Source organism: Loxodonta africana, chromosome X (assembly GCF_030014295.1).
Source record: "Loxodonta africana isolate mLoxAfr1 chromosome X, mLoxAfr1.hap2, whole genome shotgun sequence".
Classification (NCBI taxonomy): Eukaryota; Metazoa; Chordata; class Mammalia; order Proboscidea; family Elephantidae; genus Loxodonta; species Loxodonta africana.
In genome coordinates this window covers 177,926,363-177,947,960 of record NC_087369.1, presented here as the reverse complement: position 1 = coordinate 177,947,960, position 21,598 = coordinate 177,926,363, and the positions used below count along the sequence as shown (strand labels likewise).

Genomic DNA, 21,598 nt, shown 5'->3' with positions numbered 1-21,598 from the left:
AAAGAACATCGAAGAGGAAATCACCAAATCAATACCATTCACAGTAGCCCCCAAGAAGATAAAATACTTAGGAATACATCTTACCAAGGATGTAAAAGACCTATACAAGGAAAACTACAAAGTACTACTACAAGAAACTAAAAAGGACCTACTTGAGTGGAAAAACACACCTTGCTCATGGATAGGAAGACTTAACATAGTAAAAATGTCTATTCGACCAAAAGCCATCTATATATACAATGCACTTCCGATCCAAATTCCAATGTTATTTTTCAAGGTGATAGAGAAACAAATCACCAACTTCATATGGAAGGGAAAGAAGCCTCAGATAAGTAAAGCATTACTGAAAAAGAAGAAGAAAGTGGGAGGCCTCACTCTACCTGATTTTAGAACCTATTATACAGCCACAGTAGTTAAAACAACCTGGTACTGGTACAACAACAGACACATAGACCAATGGAACAGAATTGAGAACCCAGATATAAATCCATCCATATACGAGCAGCTGATATTTGACAAAGGCCCAGTGTCAGTTAATTGGGGAAAAGATAGTCTTTTTAACAAATGGTGCTGGCATAACTGGATATCCATTTGCAAAACAATGAAACAGGACCCATACCTCACACCATGCACAAAAACTAACTGCAAGTGGATCAAAGACCTAAACATAAAGGCTAATACGATAAAGATCATGGAAGAAAAAATAGGGACAACCTTAGGAGCCCTAATACAAGGCATAAACAGAATACAAAGCATTACCAAAAATGACCAAGAGAAACCAGATATCTGGGAGCTCCAAAAAATCAAACACCTAATGCTCATCTATAGACTTCACCAAAAGAGTAAAAAGACCACCTACAGACTGGGAAAGAATTTTCAGCTATGACATTTCCGACCAGCGCCTGATCTCTAAAATCTATATGATTCTGTTAAAACTCAACCAGGAAAAGACAAACAACCCAATCAAGAAGTGGGCAAAGGATAGGAACAAGCACTTCACTAAAGAAGATATTCAGGCAGCTAACAGATACATGAGAAAATGCTCTCGATCATTAGCCATTAGAGAAATGCAAATTAAAACTACGATGAGATTCCATCTCACTCCAACAAGGCTGGCATTAATCCAAAAAACACAAAATAATAAATGTTGGAGAGGCTGGGGAGAGATTGGAACTCTTATACACTGCTGGTGGCAATGTAAAATGGTACAACCACTTTGGAAATCTGGCGTTTTCTTAAAAAGTTAGAAATAGAACTACCATACAACCCAGCAATCCCACTCCTCGGAATATACCCTAGAGAAATAAGAGCCTTCACATGAACAGATATATGCACACCCATGTTTATTGCAGCTCTGTTTACAATAGCAAAAAGCTGGAAGCAACCAAAGTGTCCATCAACGGATGAATGGTTAAATAAATTGTGGTATATTCACACAATGGAATACTACGCATCGATAAAGAACAGTGACGAATCTGTGAAACATTTCATGACATGGAGGAACCTGGAAGGCATTATGCTGAGCGAAATCAGTCAGAGGCAAAAGGACAAATATTGTGTAAGACCACTATTACAAGATCTTGAGAAATAGTATAAATTGAGAAGAACGCATACTTTTGTGGTTACGAGGGGGGGAGGAAGGGGGGTGGAGAGGGTTATTTACTGATTAGTTAGTAGATAAGAACTACTTTAGGTGAAGGGAAGGACAATACTCAATACACGGACGGTCAGCTCAACTGGACTGGCCCAAAAGCAAAGCAGTTTCCGGGAAAAACTGAACGTTTCAAAGGTCAGCGGAGCAAGGGCGGGGGTTTGGGGACTATGGCTTAAGGGGACTTCTAAGTCAATTGGCAAAATAATTCTATTATGAAAACATTCTGCATCCCACTTGGAAATGTGGCATCTGGGGTCTTAAATGCTAACAAGCGGCCATCTAAGATGCATCAATTGGTCCCAACCCACCTGGATCAAAGGAGAATGAAGAACACCAAGGTCACAGAATAACTATGAGCCCAAGAGACAGAACGGGCCACAGGAACCAGAGACTTACATCATCCTGAGACCAGAAGAACTAAATGGTGCCTGGCCACAACCAGTGACTGCCCTGACAGGGAGCACAACAGAGAACCCCTGAGGGAGCAGGAGATCAGGGGGATGCAGACCCCAAATTCTCATAAAAAGACCAGACTTAATGGTCTGACTGAGACTAGAGGAATCCCGGAGGTCATGGTCTCGAAACCTTCTGTTGGCACAGGACAGGAACCATTCCCGAAGACAACTCATCAGACATGGAAGGGACTGGACAATGGGTAGGAGAGAGATGATGATGAAGAGTGAGCTACTTGTATCAGGTGGACACTTGAGACTGTGTTGGCATCTCCTGTCTGGAGGGGAGATGGGAGGGTAGAAAGGGTTAGAAACTGGCAAAATTGTCACAAAAGGAGAGACTGGAAGGGCTGACTCATTAGGGGGAGAGTAAGTGGGAGTATAGGGTAAGGTATATATAAGCTTATATGTGACAGACTGATTTGATTTGTAAACGTTCACTTAAAGCTCAATAAAATTATTTAAAAAAAAGCTATGCATAAGAAGAGAAAGATATAGAAATGTTAAGGGGGACAGCAAGTGAATCTTAAGTTTTCTCAAATGAACGTTTGTTTTATGGTGGGAAAATAGTTAAGTACTATATTGATTGGGATTAAGCTTGAAAATACCATATCAAGTCAAGATGGTTATGTTATTCTGAAAATGTAAACCAGTATAAGAGAAACAATCTGGGAGAGGCAAGATTTCAATATCTTTTTTCATTTAATTAACAGAGCCTAAGACCATTCCTGGCACATATTGGAAGTTTATATGTATTTGTTGAACAAATTAACGTAATTTTTGCTCTTTAATTCATTTCACTAAAGACCTTTGTTTTTCTATACTCCTTGGATTACCTAAAAATTCATATTTAGATTTTCATGGACTTAGATTGATAAAATCAAATCTTCTGAGTCAATCATTCCTGTCCTAATAGTAACATGGAAATTTTGTACCAATGTGCTTACCATAATAAAGTATGGGAAAAAAATAGCAGTTAATAGATCGTGAGATGTTTACAAACCTCAAATTCTAAAATATGGAAATTCAAAATAAAATCATGAAAGAAAAACTAAATCAAGGAACTTAGGTATCTTTCAGACTAACTTCTCAATTGTTTGCTTATCTATATTCCTTCCAAGGGGGCTTTATGTTGTTTCTATAAATGTAAGAAGTTCTGGGGTGGAAAAGGGGAGTATACTGTCTCATTGTGGGGGTTGCAACTAAAGTCACAAAACAGTATATGTATAAATTTTGTATGAGAAATTAACTTGAGCTGTAAACTTTCATGTAAAGCACAATTAAAAAAAAAAAGAAGCTCTTGGGACATGCTAGTTATAAGTCCCAAAACCCATTGCCATGAAGTTGGTTCCGACTCATAGCGGGGCAGGGGCTAAACCTGTCACTGTCGAGTCAATTTCGACTCATAGCGACCCTATATGACAGAGTAGAAGTGTCCCATAGGGTTTCCAAGGAGTGGCTGGTGGATTCGAACTGCTGACCTTTTGGTTAGCAGCCAAAGTCTTAACCACTGCACCACCAGGGCTCCCATACATATGTACGAGTAAATATATTTTACAAATATGTGAAAAGATCCATGATAACTTTAGAAACACTAACAACGAAAAAAAGGTGTCACGCCACAGTTTGAACTTCATTGTTTTAATATCATGAAATACAAGTACAAAACATTGTACAAGTTTTTTACTACACAAAGAGGGAATAGTACATTTATATTTTTACCAGAATCTGTATCATCTACCACTAGCCACTCTACCAACAGCTTTACACAAGAATTTTTTTTAATTAATTCTGAGGTTTTATCATGAATAAAAACTTACAACTCTTTTCCACTGCAGATTTACATTTGCCTTAGTATTCTTATTAAGCTGCTTTGGAGAACCATTAATAAATATAAAACTGCCTTAGCCAAGAGTGCTGAGTGGGTAATCTGATTTCACATTGGTCGAGGTCTCCTATGCTGCCATTGCAAAGACACTGTGCACTTATTTGGGATAAGAAATGTGTAGTCTCAATAGCCCTCTTCCTGTTTAGAAAGGCAAATTACCATGTCCTGAAAAGTTCAGATTTAATAGTTAATGGTTAACCAGTAACTCATGGAACCCCACTTACATAAGACAAATGAACAGCCAAAGAGAGTCATAAAACTCCACATGTGCTGAAGAACCAAGTCTGCAAATATTCAAATTGTCTTGCCTACCTCTAAACTGGTTTCACCACATTAAACCAGAGCAACATCAGCCAATAAAGAAAAAGTAAACTGTGCTAGTGCCCGGCATTCAGTCTGTGGCTACTGCAACACAAAGTTTTCTCATGACAGAAAAAATATGATGAAAGCAGCATTTATTTTATTGGGAAATGCAAAAAAAAAAAAAAAATGAAAATACTGCTAATTTCATAAAATGTTGGAAACTAATTTTGTTTTTATAAATAAATAAAATGGTGTTTATCTTCCTGAAAAGTTTTAATCATTCTTGCTGCTAAAAAAAACATTCAAAGTTATGTTAATCTTTAACTGTAGATTTTGGGTTATTTAAAATAGCATTATGTCTGGAAAGCTGAACCACATTTTTAAGCGCCAACATTATGCTTTGTTCTTGGTAGAATCATCTTTGTTTCTTCTTTTTACATCCCAATTATAAACCCTGGCCATATCTGCAAGAGTTGTCAAAGAAAATGCAAATGTAATTCTAAAGACACAGAAATTATACACACAAAATACAGCAACAACTAGTGTTGGAAGCCATCTTGCTATATAATATCAATTGCTGAGAAAATACTAGAACAAAATTCCAACAAAACCAAACCAACAATTGTTTAACACACCTAGTCAAGTATGGTATTATATTTAACAAATATGTGCTAGACACTGTCAAGTTTTAAAGACAGTCCCTCATCCTGAAATTTCAGATTATTCAACCCATATCCTGCCATATAATATTTAAATTTATACAATTATTAATAATTTTCTATCTTACTCTCCCTTTAGTTTCACGGGACAGTCATTCAATTCATCAAACATCTACTATGTTTCAGATGAGGCATCGAATAAAGCAGGTGAAGTCACTTCCCTCATGGAGCTTATATTCCAGTACAATCATCCTTAATAGTTGGGAGTCTCAGAGACTGAACACACTATCTCCCTCACATGTACGAACACCTCCCTAACTTCTCCGGCACTATCAACAATGGCATTTCTCCAAGGTCATAGGGCTGGCTCATGTTAGATGATTCCCTTTTCTTTGGCTCCTATAGCTATTTAGTCTCTGGATTCTTTTTTGTTTTTCTCACACTGAACACCTTTTTCTTTCCACAAGCATCACCCTGCCTTGGCCTTAGTCATCTCAAAGACGGATGAAGTCTCTCCACGTTAGCAGTCAGATGAGCCCCTGCACTATGCCTCAGACATGCCTGCCTTCCCTCACTCAAGCACTAAGCACCTGCTATGTGCTATATAACGTAGAGAATAATTACTGTAGGGTTATTGGCACAGAATGCACTGGGGGAGGGCCAGGGCAGGAGGAGGTAATTGGCATGAGATGAGACTGGCTGGGCACACATCACGAGGAATCACTGACGTATTTTCATCTGAGACATAAGATTTATGATTTAGTAAATTCATGCTGGAGATAGTGTGAAGGACTATAGGAGGAAGGAAGACTGGTAAAGTATGAAGTAGAGGTTATAAACTAGAGCAACGGCAATGGCATAGAGGGCTTGCTTGGAGAAACACTTCGGAGGAAATTCTGACAAAAATCCAGTGGCTGACTGAATCTCAGTGATGAGAGGAAGACAGAAGAGTGAAAGATGACTCTCAGGTTTCTGTGCTGGGTGACTGAGTGAGGTCAATGACTGTGATAGAAATCCCAGAGGAGAGTCAGTCAGCCTCCATATGCTACCCTTTCCCATGGCCAGAATGCCCTCTCCTTCCACCTCTTCTCAGCTAATCTAAATCCTACACTACCTTTAAAAGCAGCTCAAGTTTTATCTTCTCAACAAAGCCTCCTTTGAACTAACTACAGCTATCTTTCCCTAACTTTAAACTGAGGAGCCCTGGTGGCACAGTGGTTAAGTGCTCAGCTGCTAACCAAAAGGTCGGCACTTCATACCCACCAGACGCTCCATGGGAGAAAAATGTAGCAGCCTGCTTCTGTAAAGATTACGGCCTGGGAAACCATATGGGGCAGTTCTAGGGTCGTTAAAAATCCGAACTGACGTGATGACACACAACAACAATTTTAAATTGCCAAGATGTTGAAAACATTAACTTATATATTGCTATGAAATTTACAGTTAACTGTTTAATATGTACGGTTCTAACAAAGCAAGACTTTGCCACTATCTTTTCTGCATTGATTCCCTCACCAGTCCCATGCCCCATATGGCTTAGCACAACTGCATGAACATAGGAGACTTGTAGAATTAAACTACTTAATTAGCTAAGAAGTTGTCTTGGGAAAATACTTGGAATAAAAGTACTTACTCCCCAATTTGAATTTCCATACCTTCGCATTTCAAATTGATTAATCTACCTGCAAACTTACTGAAGTATTACTTCCAAATACGTTATTTATTACTTTCATAAGTTCTACAACCTCATATTAGCATATGAATAAAAACATTTTTCTCATTAAAGCAACATAAATAAAAATGTTAAAAAAAAAAGCTTTCTCCTTTTTCCATCCCTTTTTTTAAAAGAAAGGATACTGACTTCTGTGGTAGTAAATTGATCTCGAAGAAAGTCAAGGTCTTCCTCAAGTGAATCAAGATTCTTTGTGGCAGTTGATAAGTTCTTTTCCAACAATGCCTGAGCTTCATCAATATCATATTCAAGCATTACATTAGCCTGATGAGAGAAAGTAATGACAATTATAAACACTTCCATGGTGCTTTATAGGTCCCAGCAGGGGTTGGCAAACTAAGGGTCTCAGGCCAGATCTGGCCCACTGCTTGTTTTTGTAAATAAAATTTCATTGGAACCCAGCTACGCTCCATTAATTTACATATCGTCCATGACTGCTTTTGTGCCACAGTGGCAGAGGTGAGTAGTTTCAAGACTGTGTGGTCCACAAAGCCGAAGATATTTACTATCTGGCCCTTTACAGAAAACTTTTGCCAACCCCTGGGTTAGAGAATATATTTACATACACTGTATCAATTACTCCTCAAAACAACATTGGTGACACCTTGCTCATGGATAGGAAGACTTAACACTGTAATGTAAAAATGTCTATTCTACCAAAAGCCATCTATAGATTTAATGCAATTCCAATCCAAATTCCAATGACATTCTTTAATGAGATGGAGAAACAAATCACCAACTTTATATGGAAAAGGAAGAGGCCCTGGCAAAGTACAGCATTACTGAAAAAGAAAAACGAAGTGGGAGGCCTCACTCTACCTGAGTTTAGAACCTATTATACCATATGGTAGTTAAAACACCGTGGTACTGGTACAACAACAGACACGTAGACCAATGGAACAGAATTGAGAATGCAAATATAAATCCATCCACATACGAGCAGCTGATATTTGACAAAGGCCCAGTGTCAGTTAAGTGGGGAAAAGACAGTCTTTTTTACAAATGGTACAGACATAACTGGATATCCATCTGCAAAAAAATGAAACAAGACCCATACCTCACTCCATGCACAAAAAGGAGCTCAAAATGGATCAAAGACCTAAATATAAAATCTAATATGATAAAGGTCATGGAAGAAAAAATAGGGACAACCTTAGGAGCCCTAATGCATGGCATAAACAGAATACAAAACATTACTAACAATGATGAAGACAAACCAGATAACTGGGAGCTCCTAAAAATCAAACACCTATGCTCATCACCAAAAGAGTAAAAAGACCACCTACAGATTGGGAAAAAATTTTCAGCTATGACATCTCCGACCAGCACCTGATCTCTAAAATCTCTATGATTCTGTTAAAACTCAACCAGAAAAAGACAAACAACCCAATCAAAAAATGGGCAAATGATATGAACAGACACTTCACTAAAGAAGATATTCAGGCGGCTAACAGATACATGAGGAAATGCTCTCGATCATTAGCCATTAGAGAAATGCAAATCAAAACTACAATGACATTTCATCTCACTCCAACAAGGCTGGCATTAATCCAAAAGACACAAAATAATAAATATTGGAGAGGCTGTGGAGAGACTGGAACACTTATACACTGCTCTTGGGACTGTAGAAAGGTACAACCACTTCAGAAATCGATCTGGCACTTCCTTAAAAAGCTAGAAATAGAACTACCATACGATCCAGCAATCCCACTCCTTGGAATATATCCTAGAGAAATAAGAGGCTTTACACGAACAGATATATGCACACCCACGTTCGCTGCAGCACTATTTACACTAGCAAAAAGATGGAAGAAACCAAGGTGCCCATTAACAGATGAATGGATAAATAAATTATGGTATAATCACAAAATGGAATACTAGCCATCGATAAAGAACAGTGATGAATTTGTGAAACATCTCATAACATGAAGGAATCTGGAAGGCATTATGCTGAGTGAAATTACTCAGTCTCAAAAGGACAAATATTGTATGAGACCACAATTGTAAGAACTCGAGAAAAGGTCTAAACACAGAAGAAAACATTCTTTGATGGTTATGAGGGTGGGAAGAGGGGGAAGGAGAGGGGTATTCACTAATTAAATAGTAGGCAAGAATTATTTTAGGTTAAAGGGAAGGATGACACACAACACAGGGGAAGTCAGCATAACTGGACTAATCCAAAAGCTAAGAAGTTTCCCGAATACAACCAAACACTTCGAGGGACAGAGTAGCAGGGGCAGGGGTCTAGGGGCCATGGTTTCAGGGGACATCGAGGTCAATTGGCATAATAAAGTTTATTAAGAAAATATTCTGCATCTCACTTTGGCGAGTGGCATCTGGGGACAACAAGGCAGCTCTCTGGTAAGAAATACAGCTGGAACCCTACCTTATACTTCAGTGAGCATGAATTTCAAATGGATCAGATGGTAGAAATACTGTCACCATCAAAATACTAGGCAAATCATAGATAAATTATTCTGTAACTTTGTAGTAAGAATGGCTTCTCCAGGACACAAAACCCAGAAACCAGATGAAAAGTCAAAAGATGAACAACAGACAGGGAAAAAAATCTTTGTAGCTCATATCACAAGCATATCACTAATTTCCCCTAGTATACAGGGCTCTACAAATTTATAAGAGAAAGATTGTTGTTTGTTGTTGTCAGGTGCCATCAAGTTGGTTCCGACTCATAGTAACTCTGTAGGACAGAGCACAACTGCCCCATAGGGTTTCCAAGGAGCAGGTGGTGCATTTGAACTGCTAACCTTCTGGATAGCAGCCAAATGCTTAACCACTACGCCACCAGGGCTTCAAAGAGAAAGGCTAGCGGTCTGAAATCCAATAGAAAAACAGGCTAAGGACATACACACACAAAAATTAAAAAACGGATTAGGACCTAAATGTGAAGACTAAAACCATAAAATTCTTGGAAGAAAATGCAGGGGCAAGGCTGTGGGATCTAGCTTCCAACAATGGATTATAATAAAAGCACAAACAGCAGGAGACAAAATAACTAAATAGGGCCTTATAAAAATTAAACACTTTTGTTTATCAAAAGACTTTACCAAAAAAGTGAAGAGACAAGCTATCGACTGGGAGAATATCTTCAGAAACCATATATCCAATACGAAACTAATAACTAAAAATACATATAAAACTTTGACGCCTTAACTACAAAAAACGAATAACTCAATCAAAAATGGTTAAAGGACTTAAATAGACATTTCACCAAAGAGGGTATTTAAATGGCCACCAAACACATGAAAAGATGCTCAACATCATTGGCCATCAGAGAGATGCAAATCGAAACTACAATAATATACCATTTCACTCCCACTAGGATGGCTAAGATAAAAGAAAAATAACAAATGTTGGCAAGGATGCGGACAAATAGGAACCCTTACCCATTGCTAGTGGGAATGCAAACTGGTATAGTCATTGTGAAAAACGGTGAGGCGGTTCCTCAAAAAACTAAAAACAGGACTACCACATAACCCAGCAATTCCACTGGTAGGAATATACCCAAGGAACTTGAAAGCACTGACACAAACAGACATATGCACGCCAATGTTCGTTGTAGCACTATTCACGATAGCCAAAAGGTGGAAACAACCTAAATGCCCATCCACAGATGATGGATAAACAAACTATGGTACATACATACAATGGAATACTACTCAGCCATGAAGAGAAATGAAGTCCTGGTACATGCTACAACATGGATGGACCTTGGAAACATTATGCTGAGTTAAAGAAGTCAATCACAAAAGGACAAATATTGTATGACCTCATTTACAGCAAAAGGCAAAAACAGGCAAATGTACAGACAACAAACTTTATTAGTGGTTACCAGCAGCAGGGAGGACAGAGAAAGGGCACAGCCAAGAGAAGACCTGACAGCAGGCATAGCTGAGAGAAGGCCCAGTGGTGGGCATGGCTGAGAAGAAGCTGAGATCTGTCTTGGTTGGAAGCTTAATGGGTACTGAGTTTGTTTGGGGTGATGAAAAACTTTTGGAAATAGTGGTGATGGGAGCATAACATGGTGAATATAATTAATGTTAATGATTTTTTTTAAAAAAGTTGCACTCAACAAACAGGAATTATCTGTGTCCTGATGAAAAATACACCATGAGCACTTAGGAAAAAATAATGTAGAAAAGCAAAAGCAAAACAGCATACCTGAATATGATTAAGCCAATGACCAATTTATAGAAAATAAAAATGCTCTGAGGAACATATTAAACCACACCCTGAGAATGCAATCAGCAACACCCAGACTATGGAAGACTCTACAGGGCAAATGATTCAATTCCTTCAACATATAAATAGCCAGGAACAGAAAAAAAAAATGAATGAAGGATGGAGGGAGAGCCTATACATTAAAAGACATTTTCCTTTAAAAAAAAAAGGGGGGGGGGGCAACAGTCAACTTTCAGGGGTGAATACTTGAGTCATAAAACATTAAGGAAAATAAGGAAGTTAATTCCCATAAAATGTCAGATAGTGGTTACTCCAGAGAGAAAGGAAGGAGGAGAAAGTATATGGAAAAGCCAGCAAGACTCCATCCCTTGACTTGGGTGATGATGGTTAGAAGAGTTTGCAACGGCTCTCCTTTCCCTTGGATCTTTCTTCCTGCCAGCCTGCCTGCCTGTAGACAAGCTTCAGTCCAGTGACTCCAATCTGCCATGATCTTCCTGATTGCCTGCCCTGAGGACTCCGGATTTGCTTAGCCAGCCCCCAACTGCATAAACCAATTCCCCTGTAATAAATCTATCTATTTATCTATTGCGGTGTGATGAATTACTTAGTATGGCCTTTCTTGCCATAGTCTTGTAAATCCCATCCAGGTGACTAGGCAGGACTGTGGGACAGGGTAATTGTGGCCCACCAAGGGGACTGGTCAGTTTTGTCTTAAAAAGCCAATTCCAGAGCACAGGGGAGGATCCTACCACCACCAAGGAAGAATGGCCAGGAGCGGAGAGCACGTCCTTTGGACCCAAGATCCCTGAGCTAAGAAGCTCCTGGAAGCAGGAGACTGAGAAAGAGAGAGTAAGCTATAACCCTGAAGTGGGTGAGAGGTGCTGGCAGGAGAGACGCAGTGGCAGGAGAAATTCAGCAGCAGAGACCTAGCAGCAGGAGACGGCACAGTGGGCTTTGCGGCCCACAGAGAGAGAAAGCTGAGTGCCTCTAGGGAGAGGCCCAGGGCCAGGGAGAGACGTGCCTGCCAGCATGGTTGAGAAGAGGCTGCTCTGATGGAAGAACTGCATCCTGAGTGTCCCTGAGCCTGAATTATAACCTGTTACTTCCCGAATAAACCCCATAATAGTGAGTATGGTCTGTGACTTCTGTGTGGCTGTTGCAATGAATTACTGAACCAAGCAGAGACGTAGAGAGCACTGTGGGTGGGGCAGTTGGTATCAGAATTAGTAAACATGGCGGAGAGAGGAGGCTTGTCTGGCATCTACCTCATGGGAGTCAGCCTTGAGTTGCTGATCTTGGTTCTCCTTCCCCCTTGTGGGGTTGGAGGAGGTCAGACACTGCCCCGAAGCTGTTTTTATATCTATCCATCCATCCAGGAAAGTACTCATATCACAAATGGACAGCTTGATGTATTTTCACAAACTTAACACACTCATGGAACCAGCATCCAGATCAAGAAACACATCACCAATGCCCGGGGCCCCCTTCCAGTCACTTGAAGCACCCCACCCCAAAGGTAACCATTATCCTGACTTCTAATAAAAATAGCACAGATTCATTTTGGCTGTATTTGAATTTTATGCAAATAAATCACATAATATGTGCTCTTTTGTGACTGGCTCCTGTGGTAGGCAGAAGTATGGCTCCCCTTCTGTACCACCCCAACATGCCCGTCCCAGTCCTTGGAATCTGTGACTATGAAGAGATACCACTCTTGTGATTATGTTATATCATGTGACAGAACTGACAATAGAGGGAGATTACCTGGGTGAGCTTAATGTAATCACATGAGCCCTTAAAAGCAGAGGACTTTCTCTGGATGGTGGCAGAAAGCAAAGTCAGAGAGATCTGAAGTGTGAGGACTTCACATGCCACTGCTGGCTTTGAAGATGGAACCAAGGAAGGCAGGTGGCCTCTAAAAGCTGCGAAATGGCCCCTGGCTAATAGCCAGCAAGGAAAACAGGAATCTCAGTCCTACAACCCCAAGGAACTGGGTTCTGCCAACAATGTGAATGAGCCTGGAAGTGGATTCTTCTCCAGAGCTTCCATTAAGAAGTGCAGCCCTCAGGGGGCATCTAAGTGAATTGGCATAATAAAATCTATTAAGAAAACATTCCCCATCCCACTTTGAAGAGTGGCGTCTGGGGTCTTAAATGCTAGCAAGCAGCCATCTAAGATGCATCAATGAGTCTCAACCCACCTGGATCAAAGGAGAATGAAGAACACCAAGGACACAAGGTAACTATGAGCCCGAGAGACAGAAAGGGCCACATGAACTAGAGACTTACATCATCCTGAGACCAGAAGAACTAGATGGTGCCCAGCTACAACCGATGACTGCCCTGACAGGGAGCACAACAGAGAACCCCTGAGGGAGCAGGAGAGCAGTGGGATGAAGACCCCAAATTCTCATAAGGCCAGGCTTAATGGTCTGACTGAGACTAGAAGGACCCTGGTGGTCAGGGCCCCCAGACCTTCTGTTGGCCCAGGATAGGAACCATTCCTGAAGCCAACTCTTCAGACGTGGATTGGACTGGACAATGTGTTGGAGAGGGATGCTGGTGGGGAGTGAGCTTCTTGGATCAGGTGGACACTTGAGACTATGTTGGCATCTCCTGCCTGGAGGGGAGATGAGAGCGTGGAGGGGGTTAGAAGCTGGCGAAATGGAGAGAGTGGAGGGAGAGAGTGGGGCTGTCTCATTAGAGGGACAGTAATTGGGACTGTGTAGCAAGGTGTATGGAAACCCTGGTGGCGTAGTGGTTAAGTGCTATGGCTGCTAACCAAAGGATTGGTAGTTCATATCCACCAGGTGCTCCTTGGAAACTCTATGGGACAGGTCTACTCTGTCCTATAGGGTCACTATGAGTCAGAATCGACTGGACGGCACTGGGTTTGGTTTGGTTTACCGAGGTGTATATGGGTTTTTGTGTGAGAGACTGGCTTGATTTGTAAACTTTCACTTAAAGCAGAATAAAAATTATATAAAAAAAAAAAGAAGTGCAGCCCTGCTGACACCTGGATTTTGGCCTTGCGGGGCCCTGAGAAGACTCTGACAAGCCATCTGGTCTCTGACCTACAGAGCTGTGAGATAAGAAACAAATGTTATTTTAAGCCACTATATTTGTGGTAATTTGCTATGGCAGGAAAATAAAACAGCTCCTTTCACCCAACAATACCTAAGAATCATCCTTGTTGTGTACAGCAGCAGTTCACAAATCCTCAGCGCTGTAAAGTGGCATGGGTATACCACAACCTATGCATCTAGTCTACCGTTGATGGACATGTGAGTTGTGCTATAAATTGAACAGTGGCCCCCAAAAAGATATGTTGAAGTCTGAACCCTTGTGACCTTGTTTGGAAATAGAATTTTTCTTTCAAATGTTATCAGTTAACTTTACACGAATTCATACTGAAGGAGGGTCCATCCTAATCCTATCTGAGTGGTGTCTTACAAAAAAGAACGGACACAGAGACACACAGGGTAAGACACCATGTGAAGATGCATTTACAAGCCAAGGAACACCAAGGCTTGCCGGGATCTGATCTCAGACTCTCAGTCTCCAGAGTCACTGAGGAAGGATCAGGGCTTCCAGCAAAAGTGCTGGGAGCCAGGCCACACAGTTGGCCTCACAAAGGTGGAGGCTTGAGGCCCAGCTCAGCTCACTTTGGGATGCCATTCAACTCTCACATATTTCTTCCAAACACCCTCTCCAATGCCTCTTTCTTTCCTCCCTTCCCACCCCACAGCAATTTTGAGCTGCAGGGCCTCAAGTCACAGAGGGGCTGGGAACCCAGAACAAACGTTCACTGGCTCGGTGCTGCCTGCATGGCCACCTGAAGGCTGTGGTCATGGAGGTGGCCAGCTGGAAGCTGGATGGGGCAACCCTGCCAGCAGGACGGATCGCAGTGCATGGGACAGTGCGGCCCCACTTCCCGGAGGCTGCCCAGAGACCCTCCTCGAGGGAGGGGACGCTCTGAGGCATTATCGCCACACTTGCTGCCTCGTTAATGCGCCAAAGAGCCCGATAGTAGATTTTTTACTCCTGTCGTAAATGGGAAATGTCAGATAACGAGATAGTCAAGAAGTGAAGAGTAGGTATATTGTGGCATAGCTATACTACAGATTATGAAGCCATTAAAACCAAGAATTCTGTGTCTACTGATAAGATATTTATAAGTGAAAAGCAGGTGCTGAGACATATGTATAACATCATCCTATTTTCATAAAACTAACAACAACAAAATCCCTAACAAACGTGTGAAATGGCAGTGTAGCAGGAATAGCATCATCAAAACCTGTCTAACTTCAGGGTAGATAATATGAATCAAGATCAGCCCAGGGCTGATCCCTATGAGGTGGAGGTCACACATACCTCCACTCTCCAACCTTTTTACCGATTCTGACACCAGCCATTCCTCCCATGGCATACTCTAGTACCCTTCTGGGCTCACTAATCCATTGCAATGGCCACACAGAAGTCACAGATCTACTTACAGTTAAGTGGTTTATTAAGGAAGTAACAGGGTACAACTTGGGATCATGATCAACAGGCTGCAACTCAAGATCAGGCCTCTTTTTCTCTCTCTCTTGGCCCCCTCATCTGTCGCCACTGGCTCTGCTGCTGGACCACATCCAGGCCTCTCACTGTCTTCAGTGTTATAGTGTTTGACCTGTGTTCCAGCTCTTTCAGAAGGTTCCTTCCCTCCTCTCTCTCTGCTTCTTCCTGTCTCTAAAAAAATTTGTTGGGCTAGTTGCTTAAATACACAAGTACCTTGTGAATTTCATGGCATGGCACTCCCACCAGGGCCACAAAATGACCAATCCCCTCTCAGTAAGCCACAGACACTTCATTTGCATAGTAGCATACAACTTACCTCAGTTGCAGAGTCTACTTGACCAATCCTTGCAAGATACACACCAATCACAGGGCAGGCTGCGACCCAGGACCCGTCAAAAAGTATCGAAACCAAGTTGTTTACAGCTTACCTAGGAAATGTCCATTGACCTGGACAAAAGTAACAAACTCCCTGGGGTAGAAAACTAGGGCAAAGGTAACTCCTCAGGGCTTAGGGGGAAAAAAAGTCTCTCAAGCTGGTTTTCCCAGGAACCGAGGCAAAAGGCCACATAAAGGAACTAACTTCACAATATGTACATGTGGATATACAGAAAAGAGGCTGAAAAGATACCTACCAAACCATTAACAAGTTATCTTTAGAGTAGAGAACTAGAATTTGAGAGGGGAAAAGGCGGAAGGGGCTTTCATTTTTTATTATGTATTCCTCTGCATTGTTTTTTAACAATGAGCTTGTATTAAGTGAAAAAGAAACAGCATAACGTGCTGAAGTCGAGAATTTCCTGCCACTGGTGGTTTTCAAGCAAGGGCTCAGGGCCCGCTTGGCTTGGGTGCTGTAGACAGGATTAGCGAGCCAAAGGAAAGGTGAACTGGATGGTCTATACCAAAACCAAACCTGTTGCCACTGAGTTGATTCCAACTCACAGTGACCCTATAAGACAGAGGAGAACTGCCCCACAGGGTTTCCAAGGAGTGCCTGGTGGATTTGAACTGACGACTTTTGGTCAGCAGCATTAGCTCTTAACTACTGTGTCACCAGGGTTTCTAGATGGTCTATAAGCTCTGATATTCATTCAGACAGAAATGATTAAAAGTGGTTGCATCTGGGAATGCAGCAGGGGACTGCAACTTTCCATTGTAAGACTTTCTGTCATATTTGAGCTTTTAACTGTCAGCATGTATAATTCTAATTAAAAAAGCAACAAAAACATCATTCACCCAACAAATATTGATTGATACATGCCTGACATTCTTCTAGGGGCTGGAAATACAATTCCTCACTTACATTCTAGTAGGAAACACAAACGATAAACTAATAATATACGAAGAAGCGATAAGTGCTCCAAAGAAAAATAGTGCAAGAGAAGCAGACACAAGAGGACACTGTCAACAGACAAGTCAGAGCAGGTCTCTCAAGGGAGCTGACGATTTGAGCAGAGAACTCAATGTGCAATGAGTGTGAAGAGTACAAGCCTAGAAGCAGAAAGGTGGGAGCATGCTGGCGAGTTCCAGAAATAGCAAGAAGGCCACGGCAGCTAAAGCAAAGTAAGAACAGGAAGAATAAGGGGAGATGAGTGCCCAGAGGGAATGGGAGCTCGCTCATGTGGGTGAGGATTCTGAATTCTGCCCTTGGTGACAGGGGAAACCACTGGAGAGTCTCGAGCAGAGAAGTGACATGACTTGACATATTTTGAAAGGATGATGCTGGTGGCTCAAGGGAAATGGTCTGTAGGTTAGCAAGAGTAGAAGCAGGGAAACCAACAAATTTGTTCGACAAATATATTTCTGCATGATGGTTATGTGCCAGGCATTATTCTATGTTTGGAAAATCAGCAGTGAACAAAACACAGCCCTACTCACATGGGGCTTACATTCTGATTCAGGAATTGGGGGCAAATAGGCAATATACACATAAGTAAGTACGTGATATGTCAGGCAGTCATTAGTGCTATGGAGATAAAGCAGGACAAGAGACACAGCAAGTGCCAAGCAGAGTGAGTATTTTATAAGGGTGGTCAAGGAAGGTCATTGAGAAGGCAACATTTGAACAGAGACCCGAAGGAAGTGAGGGAGTGCATGCTGGAAACATCTGGGAAGAGTGTTTCAAGCAGAGGAAATAGAATAAAAGTGGGGCCATTCCCATCATGTTCTAGATTCAGCTAGAAGTCCAGCATAGCCAAGCAAGGAAGAGAGCCATTGGGGATAAGGTCAGAGAAGTAACAGGGTTTACCAGGCTTTGTTGAGCCTTGTCAGTCAGTCAAAAAAACTTGAACTTTCTCTCTAAATGACATCAGAAGTCCCTAGAAAGTTTTAGGCAGATGTGGAAAAATACATAGGCCATTATTCCTGTAGTCCTGGTGCGAAGTGATGGTGACTTGGACCAGGATAGTGGTAGCAAAGTAATGAGAGAGAAGTGGTTGGGCTCTTGATATATTCTGAATATAGAGATAAGATTTGCTGATAAACTGCTTGAGAGATGTAAGAGAGAACGGAGTCAAAGATGACTCAAAGAGCTTTGTTGTGAGCAACCAGAAACGGTTCTGCCATTTACTGACGGACAAAGAGCAGGAAGTGCAGGGTTAGGGGAGAAATAAGAATTCAAAGGTTCAAATAAGAGGCATAAAACAAAACAGAGATATAACAAGCTGGAAGAGCTCAGGAAAGAAAGTGAAGAGAAAAACAGTTATCAAAGCCAGAGTAGAAGCGAAAAAACAAAGTGCAAGTTATTCTGAGAAGTTATTCTACGAATTATTCTGACAGTCATAGAAGACAAACCAGAGGAAATCAGAAATGAAACAAAAGAGACCAAATATCTGACAACTGATACAGAAAACATGTTAGATACTGAAAACAAAGGAAATTCAAAATATGCATATTTATTATTTCCAAAGAAGATAATTAAAAGAAATGGAACAAAAAATATACCCGAAGATATAATAGAAACAACCTTTCCTGAAACAAAGTGACACTTAAATTTGTGAATCAAAAGGTCACATCATTTCCAGAAAAAAACAATTACAGTAAAAATCAATCAACACGGAGGCACATTCAGGATTAGAAAAAGGATGAGTAACAGCACTGAATCTTTCCTTTTAAATATAGCACTAAAATTAAACAGGTGTGGGAATTATGGTTGTGAAATAAAATGTAAAAGTTGTACAAACTCTAACAATAATACCAACTAACAAAAATCAGGAGGAAGAGCTAAGGAATACAGAAGCAAGTTTCCACGTGCTACCCTGCTCATCTTTCAGAGCTTACCCAATGTTCTCAAAAGACTTTGCTTATAATCAGTTGACAGGGAAGAAAAAAAATCTGTCCTGGATGAGTGAGCGTGTAACGTTGCTAAGAGGAGCAAGATAGGAAAACCATAGACAAGAAGATATCAGAAATCATCTAAAACTGCAATATATGGTTTTAGAAAATGAACTCCAAACTCGAGGTCTCTGTAATATTAAAAGGGATCTTTCTAGAACAATAAACTCTTATGCAGAAGACACATTTGTCATTAAGTTCAGCAATACATTCTATTTTGCCTCTATTTCTTTCCCTACTGTTACAAGCAAGAGAGATAAGGTAGCAAGGGCTTTGGTCATTTTGTTTTGACTGAAAAAGACTTGAACAAGTTTCTGCTTGATCATCAAACTCCTAATTCCAATCAGTTTCCAGTATGAACCACTTGAACTCTTCCACAAATAAAGGGAGATAAGCCCTTTACACATATCAAGCAATACTGTTTGGCTGGGAAAGCACACTGGTTTACAAATGTCAGCTGAGGAAGCTATGTTCATTACTTTTACTTACCCCCAACCACAGACACACTTTATCAGTAGGAGGAACGGAAGCTTTGCAGTACAGGTTATCTGCCAATAAGAATCTGGTCTCCAACGAATTGGTGGACTCCTTCAAAAAAAAATTATAGTACTGTAAACAGGCCTGTTTGATACCAAGGTTATCAAGAAGAGATCTCCAAGCTGAACGTAAGACACTTAAACCAGTACCATCATGCAGACTAACTGTAGTGGTAAAAGACACGAACACTGGAGCCAGATGGCTGGGCATGGATTCCAGCTCGGCCACTTACTAGCTGTGTAAACTTGGCTTGTCACTTACCCTCCCTATCCATGTCTCAAGTCCCTCATCTGTAAAATGAAGATACTAATAGTCCCTACAAAGCCTTGGAGGCTCAGTGGTTAAGTGCTACGGCTCCTAGCCAAAAGGCTGGCAGTTCGAATCCACCAGGCGCTCCTTGGAAACTCTATGGGGCAGTTCCACTCTGTCCTGTAGGGTTGCTATGAGTCAGAATTGACTCGATGGCAACAGGTTTTTTAATAGTCCCTACAGGACTCCTTGGATGGTGCAAATGGTTAAGCACTCAACTTGACGGTTCAAGCCCACCCAGAGGTGCCCTGAAGACAGGCTTGGTGATCAGCTCCTGAAAGGTCACAGCCTTGAAAACCCTATGAGCAGTTCTGTACACATGTGTACACTCTGTACACATGAGGCTGCCATGAGTCAAAATTCACTCAATGACAAGTAACAACAATGATACCCCCTATGCCTCTGAGGGTTGTGGTAAACACTAAATAAGAATGTACCTATACACACAAGCATGTACAACTGTCAAAATCTGAATAAAGTCAGTGAGTTAGCTATTATTATTATTTCATCAATGATTCATGCCCAATCAATTAATGAATCCAATACATATACAAACAATCATTTGAATACAACAGGCTTATAAAATTTAATCTTTACAGCCTGGTTTGATTTAATGAGCATTAAATTAAGACTCAGAAGATTCACAAATCCAGTTCTGCCAGTAACTAGCTATATGACACTGATCAAGTGAAATCTCTCTGTAACTGTTTCCTCAACAGAAAAATGAGAACATGAAACAGTTACTAGGATTCTTTCCAGCTCTACAATTCTTTGGCTCACTCATTATTCTTAAGAACAATTAAGAACAAAACATCCTTAGATGCTGCTACCTCGAAATAAGACATTTTCTTTCTTTATTTACAACAATTTCAAATTGTGTTTAATTTTCACAAATACTACATATAGTAAAGTAACTCATGAAGTATGGGCCCTGGAATTAAATTTGACTTGTGGGGAAAGCAACAACACCACGTTGATTACTGAAGCGTACTATCTGGGTAACATTAGTAGGTGTGCTCAGGAAGGCAGGCTGGATCCTACAGCACGAACAAAATAATAGTGACCAAAGGGTCAAAGAAGCAAGCCTCTGCCTAACTACCCTAGTTCACTCATATTTCCAAACAAAACTGCACTTACTTTTTTCTTCTGCATGTATTTAAGAATTTCTAAAGTCTGTTTAATTTCTGGAATCTGACCTTTTAGCCTGTGAACAAGAAAAAGGTTAACTTAGTATTTTGCAGGTAAGAATAAAATTCCAGGACATGATCTTATTAGCTTTGTGTTTCCTAGCAATACATTCTTGAGGACCATGTACAAATATAAAATATTTAAGATATAATAGTAAATATTATGGAATGCCTATCTGTACAAAGTCCTGTTCCACATGTCAAATAATCAGTATTTAGCATTTCTAGAGCAACGACCTTCCAACAATATTCTACAGAGGTGATTCAGAGGCTCCACATTTGAACAGATGAATTTTAAAAATAAAAATGTGTTCAAGTATTGTATTCTGTGTTTTAAAATAATGGAAGCCACTGTCACCATCTGTACCTATCTGCTCTTGGTGAGGGTTAAATACCAGGCAACCTGAGTGATTCTTACAGTAACAAGTCAGATCATGTCACCCCTCTACTCGATACTCCAGACCCCCTTGCTCTGCCCCATTTCGTAGTTCCATAGAACTTATCCCCTTCTAACCTATTACATATTAATGTTAGCTGGATAGAATGTCACCTCCATGATGGCAGAAATTCTTACATGTTTTGTTCACTGATGTATCGTAAGTGCCCAGGTATAACCTAAGTGCCTGGCATATACTGGGTGTGCAATAAATACTATTTTTACTGAAATGAATGCTTATTCTCTCCCCTACCGCCCCAAGAGGCTGTAAGCTCCACAAGGGCTGGGATTTTGGTCTGTTTTCTTCACTAATATATCCCAAGTGAACCTGATTAGGAAGGCTACAAATATA

General features: G+C 40.8%; 1 protein-coding gene across 2 annotated transcripts in view; it reads right to left on the bottom strand.

Annotated features, from left to right (window-relative positions):
- Positions 1-3,731: 3,731 nt before the first annotated feature.
- VBP1 (VHL binding protein 1) overlaps positions 3,732-21,598 on the bottom strand; it is a 28,400-nt gene continuing 10,533 nt past the window's right edge. The window contains exons 3-6 of one of the 2 annotated variants that reach the window (XM_003421745.4): positions 20,761-20,827; positions 19,267-19,365; positions 6,814-6,952; positions 3,732-4,761 (exon numbers count right to left, since the gene is read on the bottom strand). In XM_003421745.4, the coding sequence (XP_003421793.1) occupies positions 4,691-4,761; positions 6,814-6,952; positions 19,267-19,365; positions 20,761-20,827 (376 nt within the window). In that variant the 3' untranslated portion in view covers positions 3,732-4,690. The remainder of the gene's footprint in view (positions 4,762-6,813; positions 6,953-19,266; positions 19,366-20,760; positions 20,828-21,598) is intronic. The other variant, XM_010601066.3, reaches the window with a different exon arrangement.